Raw genomic sequence first — 13,395 nt, 5'->3', positions numbered from 1 at the left:
AAATCGATGTTGGTATGATACTGAGTGAGACGAGGCGGAAATTGCTGGGCGCAGATCTAGCCACAAACGTCTTTTCAAGCCCCATGATGGAACGCAATTTACCTTTGCTGAGGAGATTCTACAGGTGGAGTTCCCAGCGGCTGAATTCTGGAGTAATTCCAACACTGATCATAAGCTTCATTTGCCTCAGTATTCGAAGTCGAGGTATTTCCAATCCTCAAGGTCATGGACTAAGTGGTGGAAAATAGGTGAGGGATGTATGAGTTTACGTGTCTGTAGTGACAGGCAAGCTGCACTCAAGGAATTGGCCAACCCTCAAACTACTTCCAGACTGGTTCGGCAATGCAAGTCTCGACTAAATTATGTTGGCAACCTTAACGAATTTGTCTTCCTCTGGGTGTCAGATCATACGGGTGTACCTGGTAATGGGGCATCTGACCTTTCGACCCAGTCTAGGTAACCCTCGGTCTGCGATCAGTTTTAGCACTCCCATTTTCCGAAACTGGGTGAATATTTCGCTCAGTAATGACTGGGAGGCTTCGAGAGGATGTAGCTGGCCGAAAGTCATGTCGCCCTTAATCTCTGAGGGTCGTACAAGGCATTTGCTTTCATATAACAGGTTGGACTGCAGACAACTTGTGGCACTGTTGACTAGACACTTTAGGTTAGGTTAGTTTGTTGTGGCAGTCGGTGCAAGTAACAAACTCACTTAGACCTTGAAGATCCGTTGTACCTCAGCGACTATTCTTCATAGAACCATTTTGAAGCTCTTATAAAGCGTAGAATTGGCTTTATTCCTACAGGATACTCGTGAAGGATATGTTCCGCTGGCTCTTCTTTCGTTCCGCATTCTAACTAATTCTTGGCTAGAGCCAGTTTAAGGACGTGCGATGCCAACAGTCCTCGCTCTTGAGGGATTGGAGAAACCTCGTTAGCTTGTTATCATACGTTCTGCTCGAGATTTTAGAAACTTTGTGACTTTATGTTTTGGTCCACTCCTTCTGCACCTGCCGTATTATGTACAGGTTGAGCCTCCGTTTAATAGCTTGCAGGGAAATCGGTACTTACTCCATCAGCGTAGTTTCCAACTAGGCGCATTCTTTGGCAAACCTTTCATCCTCCTTATTGCTCGTGATACCAGTACGCCTGTGCTAATGTGTACTATATCTAGGTGATTTACACTCTGTCACACTTCTTGAGAAAGTGCTGTGTACTATTAGCGCCTTTATCGCAGCCCAACTACCGAAATATACATACATGCATAAATTCGGATGAATTTCTTAATTTTTTTTATGTATTTGTTCGATTGCTGTTCAGTAGCTCCGCTGTCCTTTTTGTGTGAAATATTACACTGAAGATGGCACAGCGCCGAAACCGGTTTGTCTCCAAACCAAATTTGACAAGGGATGACGGAAAATCGTTCCACATTACATCACACTCCTACCCTATCGGAAACACCAACAATGAAAATGGGAATTGTAAGAACACCCCTAAGGATCGAACTCTAGATCTATCGAGTCCACGACGGACGTACATAATTGCATTGATCTTCCATGATACGGATCGTGTATGCAAATACTGCTCTGCATAATCAAAATTATAATGTGCGTGGAGCTTCGACACTATATCCAAGCCACCACATAATTGCTTTACGGCCATGAACATGAAAGTTATTCAAGCGAAAAATTTCAATAACAACTCAGTTGCAACAAGTAGTCGAGCAGACCAAAGATACTAATGTACATATTTCATAAAAGAAATGCTATATATTTATGTTGCACATATATAGTTTCTTTTACTATCGTTCACAAGCGCTTACATAATATCCTACCTAAAACAAAATCAACTTTCTGGCTACCACAATCACCTCGTGCCATTATTATCGGTATTTATTTCACATCCGAATGGCAAAATATTATATCCGACTATAAAGTTACAGCAAACCACAACTTGACAGCTGAAAGCGTCACCTAACAACGGGCTGCCAGATCAACCGGCCAGTTAGCCATTAGCAGCAAATAGTAACCAACAACCATTAGCAGCCACCAATTTTGGTCATACTAGTTACCTGATTCGGCGGCTAATACACACTGCACTCGAATCGATGCTTTGTACCACTTAATGTATGTATGTATGCATGCATGTACTTACGTGTCGCGTAATAGTTGTAACACTTCCTGCTCCTTCTTGTTAAGTCCATCGTAGTATGCGGCCAGATTGATATCCAATAGTTGGCGCGTTTGCATTCCGGTTAGGAAGGTGCTTACACCATCCAACTGCATAAAGTAGTGCATGGCCAACTTGCCGAGTTCGACGTTAGCCTCTTTGCAAATGTTTGCAGCCTTCCGGCATATCTCTTTTATTTCCTCGCCGGCTGGATGCCACGCCTGTGGACCGGCATTCGTCAGAAGGCCAAGTGCATGTCCGGAAGCGCACACAATGCCCAAATTCTGTTGCTGGAAGAAGTCCAAATACGATTTGAGCGAGTCGTCTAGTAGTGAGTAGCGCGTATAAGTCAGCACCGACTGTGTGTGTGTGGGTAATGGGTAACCAAAAAATTGAAACATAAATAATTGATTACATATGTATATCAATAAATTATGCAAGTGGAAGTAATCAAAAGTTGTGGGAACATGGTTGTAATTACATGAAAACGGTCTGGTGCACGTTCAATGCATTCCTTTAGGCGCGCCAATGGGTATCCGGTTACACCGATAAATTTCGCTTTTCCTTCTTTTACGATTTTCTCCAACTCGGCCAGACATTCGTTGATGACAATGTCAAGATCTTTCGCGAATTCGATGTCATGAATCTGAAACAGGATATGTTATGAGTTTAGCTGAAGGTTGAGGAAGTGTGAAGCCGTCGAAAATTGAGATGAAACCCAGACAATATATATACTACATACATATGTATGAGTGAATCTTTGGCGAAGACAGTTATGGTCTTAAACCTATTAACGTCCAACAACGTTGGTCGTTTTAGGGGCATACATTCATATGTTATTCTTCAGGCTACATGGAAAAGCAGAAGCCAAATTGATCGTATTGTGATAGACGATAGGCTCGCTTTCAGTCTTCTAGACGTACGTGCGGTTCAAGTAATAAACATTGACTCGGATCACTATCTTGTTGCAACCAAACTACGCATTGCCCTCTTTGTGCCTAGCAATACAAGAAGGGTCGACACCTCATAAATACAAGAAGTACATCTTCGGCACTCGAATCGCATGCCTTCTCTCTGAGAGCACGTTGCAATAAACCGATAATTGTATGCTTGCTGAAGGACCAAGTTTCTAGTTGACTAAGTACCGCCTCCGAAACCACAACTGGTACGATGAGGAATGTGTCAAATTTAGTCAGAAAGAAGAAAGTTGCAGATTGATTTTTTGCAAATAAAGACGAAATTGGTTTTTTTCTACAAAATTTCGATTTCATCCGAATTTTAGCACAACAAAGTTCCATTTCAAAAATTGGAAATTTTAGAGCTAAAATTCCATTAAAATTCGAACTTCGAAGCTCCGAATATCGAATTTACTCATCCCTACCAGTTACACTTACGCAGGATACAGCGAATACACAGAAGCGCGAATTCCACTATTATAATTTGAAATACATAAATATATACTAAAGCAGCAGCAGGGGCAGAGCTAAATATAATACTTTTGTCCAAAGACAAACAAGTTCAGTATTCAACGGGGGAATTAAAACTAGCTCGACGAATGTGACCCCTCTAATATTTTTCAAATCGTCTGAACTAAGTGCATACCCCGTTATAGATACAAAGATGGCTATAATACTTTATCTCAAACTTTGTTTGCCACTCTCCAATTTTTCACTATTTATTCAGCCGTTCGAAAGTACGGTAGTTAATATGACTAACTTGTATGGTAGCCGACGCTTTTTTAATATTAAGCATTTTTTAGGGGGGGCCCATTGCATTTTTGGCGTTTTTTGGCGGACCTATAAGTTATAGTTACTATGAAAAAAGGTTTAATAAACAATTGCGTATTATTATAGGGAATTTCCTGCAGAGACAGCAGAGTTTTCTGATCGAAAAATATAAGGCCTTATGCATAAAAGTAAGCTTAAGCTCACACTCAACTTTTGCACTGGTGTAGTGAGCTTAGGCTCAAAAGTTTGTGCTGAAAATCGAGTCGGAGCTTAAGCTCAGTTTTTATGCATGAAGCCCACTGATTTTTAAGAATTTTACACCATTTCTACGAAAAGTGGTTTTTCCCATATAAAATACAAAGGAGCGTACTCTAAATATTTTTTGATTTCAAAATAAAAAGATAAGGGTATATTTTTCTGGTATATAACTATCCTAGGGGTGAGAGTATAAAAATTCCGACTTTACTTTTTCTCATACATTTTTGGACCACCACAATGCATAAGTTCTCGCGCATAATATGGTCGGATGAACGCATGCCTGACTCCTACCTTAAAATCAGCCTTATCAGAAATATTAAATGAGAGGCAAAAGCCGAACACATCAGGCATCCACCAAATTCCGTATATTGGAAAACTCCCGCGAAAGGAGAAATTCGGCATCCCAGCGATAATAACGCGGCTGTGTAAAATAATACCAGGCAGGGCGACGACCTATCGTATAATGACAACGGTCTGTCGATCGACAGTCTTTGCAATACATAAATTAGCAGACTGGATAACTGGCGAAAGGAAGCGTGGACATAAAATCAAGGTCTGTAGTGACAGCCAAGCTACTAAAGCTAAAACCATTGGAAACAGCATGTATCAAAAATAATCCAGTAGCGTAGGTTAAAGCTGAACTCCGATCCAGGGTGGAATGGGCTTGAACATTTGTCTTTCCCTAAACTTTAAGTCCTCTCTCTAGATCTTAGGTACAATGAGCAATGGGTTTTCCGGCCATCCACAATTTCAAAGTCCTCTTGCATCGTACAAAATCCCTAATCAATAAGTCACTCATAATTCCCGTGCTGGTATATGATGCAGAAGCATGGACAATGGAAGCATTCAATCATGCTGTCAATCATTTGATTATCAGAGAGTAAGATTTTGCAAAATTTGCTCGATGGAACGATAAAGTTCTGAACACATTGAAAACGACGAGCTATGGACCACAGCTTCCAATTTGTCATCTTCATTATCTAAACGCTTTGTCGATGGCGACATGATTTCTTTGAACGCGGCAGCGACATCATGAATTTGTATGAGTTTGACATAAAAGAAGAGGAAGAACCTTATCTGTCGCCAGAAAAATAGAAATAGATCTAATCTGGCCACAACCACAGCCGTCGCGTAGCCCGGTCGTCGCCAAAATAATTATCTACATAAGAGTACGTGTTAAAATAATTTGACAGCTGTGGTTTGTAGCTCGTCGTTTTCATTGTGTTCGGGCTATAAGTTGTGTGAGCTTATCGACGTAGTGCAGCAAATTAAAAAATATAACGCCTCCGCTGTTTCGGTTATCTCGTAGAAAAGGGCAAAAGTGGTAGCAGAGGAGGAGGAAGATTTTCTCTGTGGGGGATAGATTAGGTGAGAAGGACGGGGCTTCACTTGCCACTCCGATTGGCGTCAGTTGCCGGATAAGAGAAATGACTGGCGTAATTTATTAAACTCGGCCAAAACCGTTTAGATGGTTACACCGTCAAACAAAGAGAACAAATATATGTAAGCATTTCAATGCTTACACTCTTTTATGAATATAGGGGAAACAAAATTTTCAAAAGAATAATCACCTATTACATATTATAGAACAAATGTATGTAACACATAATTATATTGCACTTTTTTATAACTTGCTATTTAGTCAACATACCTGAATAATGTCTACATAGTCAATACCAAGTAATTTTAAACTCTTCTCCACACTTGCTCTGGTCTTTTTCGCTGAAAAATCAAACATTTTCCCAAAGTCTTTTTCATAACGTCCAACTTTTGTAGCTATATAGTACGCCTCTCTCGGCACGTCTTTTAAAGCCATGCCCAATACCTCCTCGGAACGTCCCTGCCCATAGTATGGTGCTGTATCAATGTAGTTAATACCTGACTTGAGTGCTTTGTGTATGGTTTTTATGGCCTCATCCACATCAAGTTCACTGCCGGTGAATGAGAGAAGCAATGCAAATAAATTAGATGGGTACATACATATGTATGTAGGTACGTAAGTATAATAAACAAAATAAATTAAGAAATACAATTGAGGTGTACATACATATCGTCGTTTAAAGTACAAAACCGCGTATGCTAGGCTGCATACATTATTTTCTAGAGAGTAAAAACACTCATTTCAAAATGGTTTTCTTTTTTTTTTTATAAAGTAATCGCATTTCTGACTAGTATATTTCAGGACGAATGGATAAGGATTGAGCCAAGAGCTTGTGTGAGCAAATCCAATTTTTGGCAAAAAATGTCAGTTACGCGATTTTGCAGAACGACGATACGCGGTTTTGTAGTTTAAACGGCATACATATGTATGTAAGTACATACGGTATCGGTCATTTCATTAGCACCTCATTTGAAAGTGATATTGTTTGCCACTGATATTTATTGATTTATTTTTAGGAATTTTCAATTAAAATGCAGTTCATTCTATAAAAAGAACCCAAATTAACCAAAGATTAGAACTTCGTAGAAAACAAAAAAAAACAGTTCAACAAATTTTCTTCCAAATTTCAAACTATTTTCTCAGAAGTGTTAGAACTTGTTTGAGTATACCGGTTTATAACCCATTCAATTTTGGTGCCATATTGTGGAAGTTTTAAGTGGCTAATAGTTACCGTTTACTTTTCGCTAAAACAACCGCTTGACACACATGTTGGCTGATTTACAAAAATTTTTATTTCTTACAGTTATGTTCGCCTCAAACCATGTTGTAACACATGTTGTATCGTGTAAACCCCTCTGTTTGCTTCCATATAATGAATATGGAAGTAAACCGCACCACCTTCGACAAAAAATTCTAAAAAATCAACGGTAATTATTAGCCACTTGAAACTTACACATTATTATACTCACCCTGGGATTCAGAAATTCAGTCTCATCTCAAGTCACTAAATTTGAGATTAGCAATTAGAGACTATTTTTGTGACTTGAGACGATTTGGGTATTCTGAAGGGGAGAGTCACAAAAAGTTCACCAAAAATGTGTGGTGAAAGCAAACACAGACAGTCAACTGATAGTGTTTTGCCCGTGCTGCTCAGAGAGTCGCAATGGGCGAGTCGTCAAAGCATTAGGCTGGCAGCCGAGAGGGTCCGGGTTCAAGTCCTCCTCGGCCGCAGAGGATTTTTTTATTTTTATTTTTTTTATTTTTTTGTTAGTTTTATTTTTTTTAACAATCTTTAGATTTTAATGTTTTAAAAGCAAAAAAATTAAATTTTTTTCAATACATTTGTATGATATTAAAGCATTTTGGTTTATTTCCTAATGAAATTCTTGTTGAACAAATTTCCTCGCTTCGTTTTCGCGTTTTTTTTAATAAAATGGAAAGAAATAAGCTTTTCCTCCATACTTCTATTTTTGTGACCGGCTCTTAGCCAGCTGACAAATTAGTGACTTATTTTTGAGACTAGAGACGTGAGACAGCGTACTGAATACCAAATAGTCTCAAAATCCAAGTTCACCACCAAAAGTCACTATTAGTGATTAGAGACCGCTTACTGAATGCCAGGGTTAGGCCCACTTGCAGAGCATCCAGAGTTAAATGTATAAATACAGAGTTTAGTAGCTCAGAGTTAAAAATTTATATTCCTAAACCCGACAATGTCATGCAGCATTGAAAACTGGCCCAGAGTTAAGTAACCCGAGGCATTTCCAAATTAAGTAGGCACCACTCTCTTTTTTTATACCCGAGCGCACTTGTGCACAAGGGTATATTAATTTTGTTCACATAACGGTTGTTTGTAACAGCCAAAACGAATCGAGATAGATATAGACAAATGTATACATAAATGATCAGGATGAAAAAAGAAATCGATTAAGCCATATCTGTCTGTCCGTCCGTCCGTCCGTCTGTCCGTCTGTCCGTCTGTCCGTGTACACGATAACTCGAGCAAAAATTGAGATATCTCAACGAAATTTTACACGTACGTTTCCCTTAATCCAAGGTAGGTTGGTATTGAAAATGGGCGAAATCGGACTTTAACCACGCCCACTTCCCATATAACGGTAATTTCCAGAAATACGAAAACTGCGATATTTTAGTAACTATTGAAGATAATTCACTCAAAATTGATATTTACAATAACTTTTAGACGAAAAATAAGAATATTATAAATTTTTGGAAAATGGGCGTAACCACGCCCACTTATGGTTACATGTGTATATCTTGGTAACCGCTGCACCAATTTCTTCCAAACTTGGCACAGTTGTTGGCCTTCGCATAACATACCAAATGGCCGAAAATTTTTAAAATCGCTCAATAACCACGCCTACTTCCCATATAACGGTAATTTTCAGAAATACGAAAACTGCGATATTTTAGTAACTACTGGAGATTATTCACTCAAAATTGATATTTATAATAAGTTTTAGACGAAAAATAAGAATATTATAAATTTCTGGAAAATGGGCGTAGCCACGCCCACTTATGGTTACATGTGTATATCTTGGTAACCGCTGCACCAATTTCTTCCAAACTTGGCACAGTTGTTGGCCTTGGTACAGCATAAAAAACCGCCGAAACTTTTTAAAATCGGACAATAACCACGCCCGCATCCCATATAACGGTAATTTAGAGAAATACAAAATCTTCGATTGAAGCTAATTTATTCAAAATTGATGCTTGCAACAATTCTTTACCAAGAAATACGTTTATGGTAAAATTTTGGAAAATGGGCGTGGCACCGCCCACTTATGATCACATATAAGTATATCAGTAACCGTTCTACCAATTTGTACCAAACTCGGTATGGTTATTGTACTTGCCACGTGTAAGCAAAACGTTGAAAATTATTGAAATCGGACTAAAATAACGGCCGATTCTCATATAACGGTAAATTTAAGAAATGCTTGAAACTTCAGTATTTCGAAATTGAAGGACGCTAATTTACTCAAAATTGATACACCTCGGCTTACCATCTAGCGGAAGGTTTCGGAAGGGTGAAAAAACATATATTTAATACTTGCGCCGGGTATTTAATGTTCGGCTCCGCCCGAACTTAGACTTTCTTACTTGTTCACATTTGTTTTGGTTGTTTACATTTATTATTTGAAATTGAGTAGAATATTCCAAATACAAATAGAAAAACTAAATAAAATGCAATCTCGCTATGGTTAGATCAATACACATGCCCTTCCAAGCACATCAACTTTAAGAGGGATTTCAACTTGGCCGGAATGTACTCATTTATCAAATCCACGCAATGGTAGTAGAAAAGAGCGTTGCGGTCATGAACATCATCAGCTCATTACTCTGCAAATTGGCCAGCGCACGTTTTGGTGCATTTTAATCACATATGCATATATTTCACGCGATAATGACCGAAACCTCAGATTTCAAGGCGGAAAAATTAATACGTGCATATGTATGTACATTGGGGTGGCCCAAAAATACAAAGGAAAATCAACTTTTTTAATTTTTCCTTCTGCCAACCCCCAGAACTGAAAACTATCAAAAATAAGGAGATACATATTTTTTCATTTTGAAATCGGTTAATGTTTATTCTTGCTTTGAAGTTTCCCATGTACTAAGCAATCAAATCTTCCATTCACTGTTTAACCAGCTTCCCGATGAACTAGAGACTTGAAATTTCAAACTTATCTCAGAATCCGATGACAATGCAATATCAAAAAGGAGTCAATCCGCTAGGCGGCGCAGGAGTCGAGATATTTGGAAAATCCGTATTTATGGTCGGATTTGTTTCATATTTAGAACGAATATTACTTAAATGGAAAGATATACGTGCCCGAAAATTTTACCGTTAGGTAGTGCGGGGCTCGATTTTTCAACTACTTTTTTTTAGTTTTCTACGAAGTTTTAAACGTGTGTTTATATAGGTTTTGTTAGAGAATGAATCGCATTTTAATTAAAAACTCTTAAGAGTAAATACTCCTCCTCCGATTTGTGGCGTGCGTCATGATGTTGTCACACAAAGGAGGCATACAATATCACTTTGAAATGGTGTACTATTGATATGACCGATACTGTATCTATTTACACACATACATATGTATTTACAGATCCGATCAACTAATTATGACCGAAATTCAAAATGATATTGTTTGCATCTTATGGTTATTTATTTATTTCATTTAAAATATAGATAATTCAATCTATAACAGAAGCAATATTAATAAAAATTTCAAAGCTTACCCAAATTTAAAAAAAAAAATCAAACTTCAAAAAATTGTCATCGAAATTTCAAAATTGTTAATTGGAATACTTAGAAAATGTTCAGGTATGCAGTTTTGTAGCCCATTCAAGTTTTGTCTAATAAAGTGCAAGTTTAAAATAGCTAGGACTTGGAGTTGATTTTTAAGATTTTTTTGTGGAGGGTGTTGCGGATTTTTTTTATATAAAAATAGATATTCTTCTAAATTTCTAAAAACTCAGCATTTATTTTTAACGACTTGAAACTTGCACTTCATTAGACTAAAATTGAATGGGCTACAAAACTGCATACCCGAAAATCTTCTAAATATTCAAATTAAAAACTTTGAAATTTTGATGACAATTTTTGGAAGTTTGATTATATTTTTTGAAAATTGTGCAAGCTTTGAAACTTTTATTAATGTGGTTTCTGCTACACTGTGGGACAGTAAATTTTACCCACAAAAAAAAATATATATATATGGGTCAATTATAGTAAATCTGCGTACTTAGTTTTACTCTCCTACGTCAGGATTTTTTTCAGAAGGACTTTAAAATTTAAAAGGTATGATTATTTCAAAAATTATTTTAAAAATTCAGTGCAATGTAGGATAACAATAAGAATATCATATGAAAGAAAAAATTCTATAGAATTAGAATACATTTTTTGGTGCATAAGGACGAATGGGTATGGAAAACGTCCTTTATAAATTTTGTACTAAAATATCCTGAAAAAATTGCAATATTTATTTCTGAAAAAATTATTGTTAGAGGACTAATATACACATGACCTCATCATAGAAAATCGTCCTGCAAACTTCATTAACTTAACGAGATAAAATTTATTAAAAGAGCATTTGCAATACCTATTCGTCCTTATAAACTAAAAAACTTTATTGTTTTTAAATTATACAGAATTTTCTTTTTCATTTGGTACCTATATTGTTATTATACATTGCACTGATTTTTTAAGTAATTTTTTTAATTAATCACATCATTAAAATTTTTAGAGTCCTTTGAAAAAAATCCTGACGTCAGAGTGAAAAACTAAAAACGCAGTTTTACTATATTTGGCCCATAGGTTCGTGAGTATATCGATTCTTTCCTGTGTTTTGAAATTTTTTGTTTTTGTCGCACGGTGTTATAGATTGAATTATATTTTAAATGAAAATGATTAAAAATAAATAAATAAACATAAGTTGCAAACAATATCATTTTGAATTTCGGTACTAATTAGTTGATCGCAGCTGTATGTACATACGTTTGCACGAATGCATAAGACCAACAAGTAAGCAACGAGGAGCGCAGATCTCATCATATATGCTTATCAGTACTCAATTGGAGCTAAGTGGAGGAAAAATACTTAAAGTAGAATGTACTTAATTAAAAACTACTAACCCGTAAAAATCACTCAATGTGCCGGTACCCAGGGACACTTTTGACACCTCCAAACCGGTAAGACCGTGTGTACGATATTCCATGCGCTTGCAGAGCTTTTCATCGTGGAAGTCTTTCACAAAAGTTGCAGGGAGCGAGGACATTGTCTTATTTACCAAAAGAATGTAAAACCAAATTCCTTCTTTTATTTTTCTTTTATACGCGTTTTGTGCGAAAAATACCGAATAAAATGTTTTCACTAAAAAAGTGCAATCTAAAATAACAGAAAATATGTACGTCTCTTTGCCACTGAAAGCACCGATAGACTGAGAACATGGGTTTTATGCACACATAACATGTTCTTATTTATAAATAGACATACATATATGAATGAGTGCAAATAAGCTAAATTAAATAAGAGTGCAGCCCACAATCTTCTAACTTTGGCTGAGAAACGATCGGCCAGTATTCAACGGAGTGCTCAGAATGCACATAACTATAGCGGTATTCTCGAAGTCTTGCAAAGATCTTGCACCGTGCACGGATTGCACGGTTTGCAAAGTTGTCGCAAAGGAAACCCGGTTTTTACCATGCAATTCGTGGGCCGAGCAAGGGCTTTGCAAGACTTCGAGAATATCCCTTATGCGAATAAAGGTGACCTCAAACAGATGCGATACTGCCGGTGCGATACGATATCGTATTTGATGCGATAACGATGAAAACCAAAGGCCCTCAAATAGGTGCGATACGATACACTGCGGCGCTTCATCTTCCTTCCGAAAACTTAACATCATATAACATGTACTAAATACTTTAACCCAAAGTACACCTCCTACCGTCATGTACCGTTCCCCTCCCGGTACCACCGACACGGATTTCGTCGGGATAATAACACTCTGTGACTGCAAATGTTATAGATCTAGTGAAGCACACAAAATATGCATACTTAGAATTAAAGGGTATTCTCCTCAAATCTGGACTTTAGGTCTAAAAACGCGTTTTCATAGGTTGAGCCTTATAATTGTTCGTAACTTAACCCGCAACCCATTCAGGTACGTTCAATTCCTTAAATGCAAGTCCTTAAAACAAAACAACAGCAATGCCTACAACATTCCTTGTTTATGCTTTCCACACACACAAAATTTAAACTTTTTGGCATTTCTTTGACTTATATTCTGGAAAAACTAAAAAGTGGTATTTCAGTTAAAGTGATGTGCGATGAGTTTAAAATAAACAAATCAACTGTTATCATAATAAGTCAAGATGAAAGCAAAAGTAAAGATAAAAACTATAGAAGCCGGACTTGAGAAACGGCAAACTTTAAAAGAGTGCGAGTACCCAAAATGGATTTACACAAATGGTTTTCTTTTGAGAGAAAGTACAATGTTCCCATATCTGTCCAAGTGCTGAAAGCTAATGTTACATAAAAATAACCAACTGAATCTTTTGTCAGACGAGACATACATTGCTGATGGTTCTAGACCGTTACTCGCTTGAGTAAATACACAAAGTTTTTCTTCTTATAATTATTTGGCGTTATAACCGCCTAAGTGATTTCGACCGAGTCCAAAACAGCCCGCCAGTCGTTTCTTTTCTGCGCCAACTGACGCCTAGTCCTTCTCCACTTGGACCTGCCATCGCAGTGCGGCCTTCTGTCCATTTGTACGCCATTACCAAGCCATACAACTCATCGTTCCATCGTCTGTCGTACTCGCCATCGCCAAT

At 37.4% G+C, this 13,395-nt stretch overlaps 1 protein-coding gene across 1 annotated transcript in view; it reads right to left on the bottom strand.

The window, feature by feature from the left end:
* The window catches only part of LOC118744904 (L-galactose dehydrogenase-like), a 14,612-nt gene extending 2,602 nt beyond the window's left edge, over positions 1 to 12,010 (bottom strand). Inside the window, exons 1-4 of the mRNA XM_036478335.1 lie at positions 11,692 to 12,010; positions 5,803 to 6,082; positions 2,648 to 2,812; positions 2,152 to 2,525 (exon numbers count right to left, since the gene is read on the bottom strand). Of these exons, the coding sequence (XP_036334228.1) occupies positions 2,152 to 2,525; positions 2,648 to 2,812; positions 5,803 to 6,082; positions 11,692 to 11,834 (962 nt within the window). The 5' untranslated portion in view covers positions 11,835 to 12,010. The remainder of the gene's footprint in view (positions 1 to 2,151; positions 2,526 to 2,647; positions 2,813 to 5,802; positions 6,083 to 11,691) is intronic.
* Between the last annotated feature and the right edge of the window lie 1,385 nt (positions 12,011 to 13,395).

This window comes from Rhagoletis pomonella, unplaced genomic scaffold (assembly GCF_013731165.1).
Source record: "Rhagoletis pomonella isolate Grant_MI unplaced genomic scaffold, Rhpom_1.0 Rhpom_scaffold_00001, whole genome shotgun sequence".
Lineage (NCBI taxonomy): Eukaryota > Metazoa > Arthropoda > Insecta > Diptera > Tephritidae > Rhagoletis > Rhagoletis pomonella.
The sequence above is the reverse complement of the archived record's forward strand: the minus strand, read 5'-3'. Positions and strand labels throughout refer to the sequence as shown.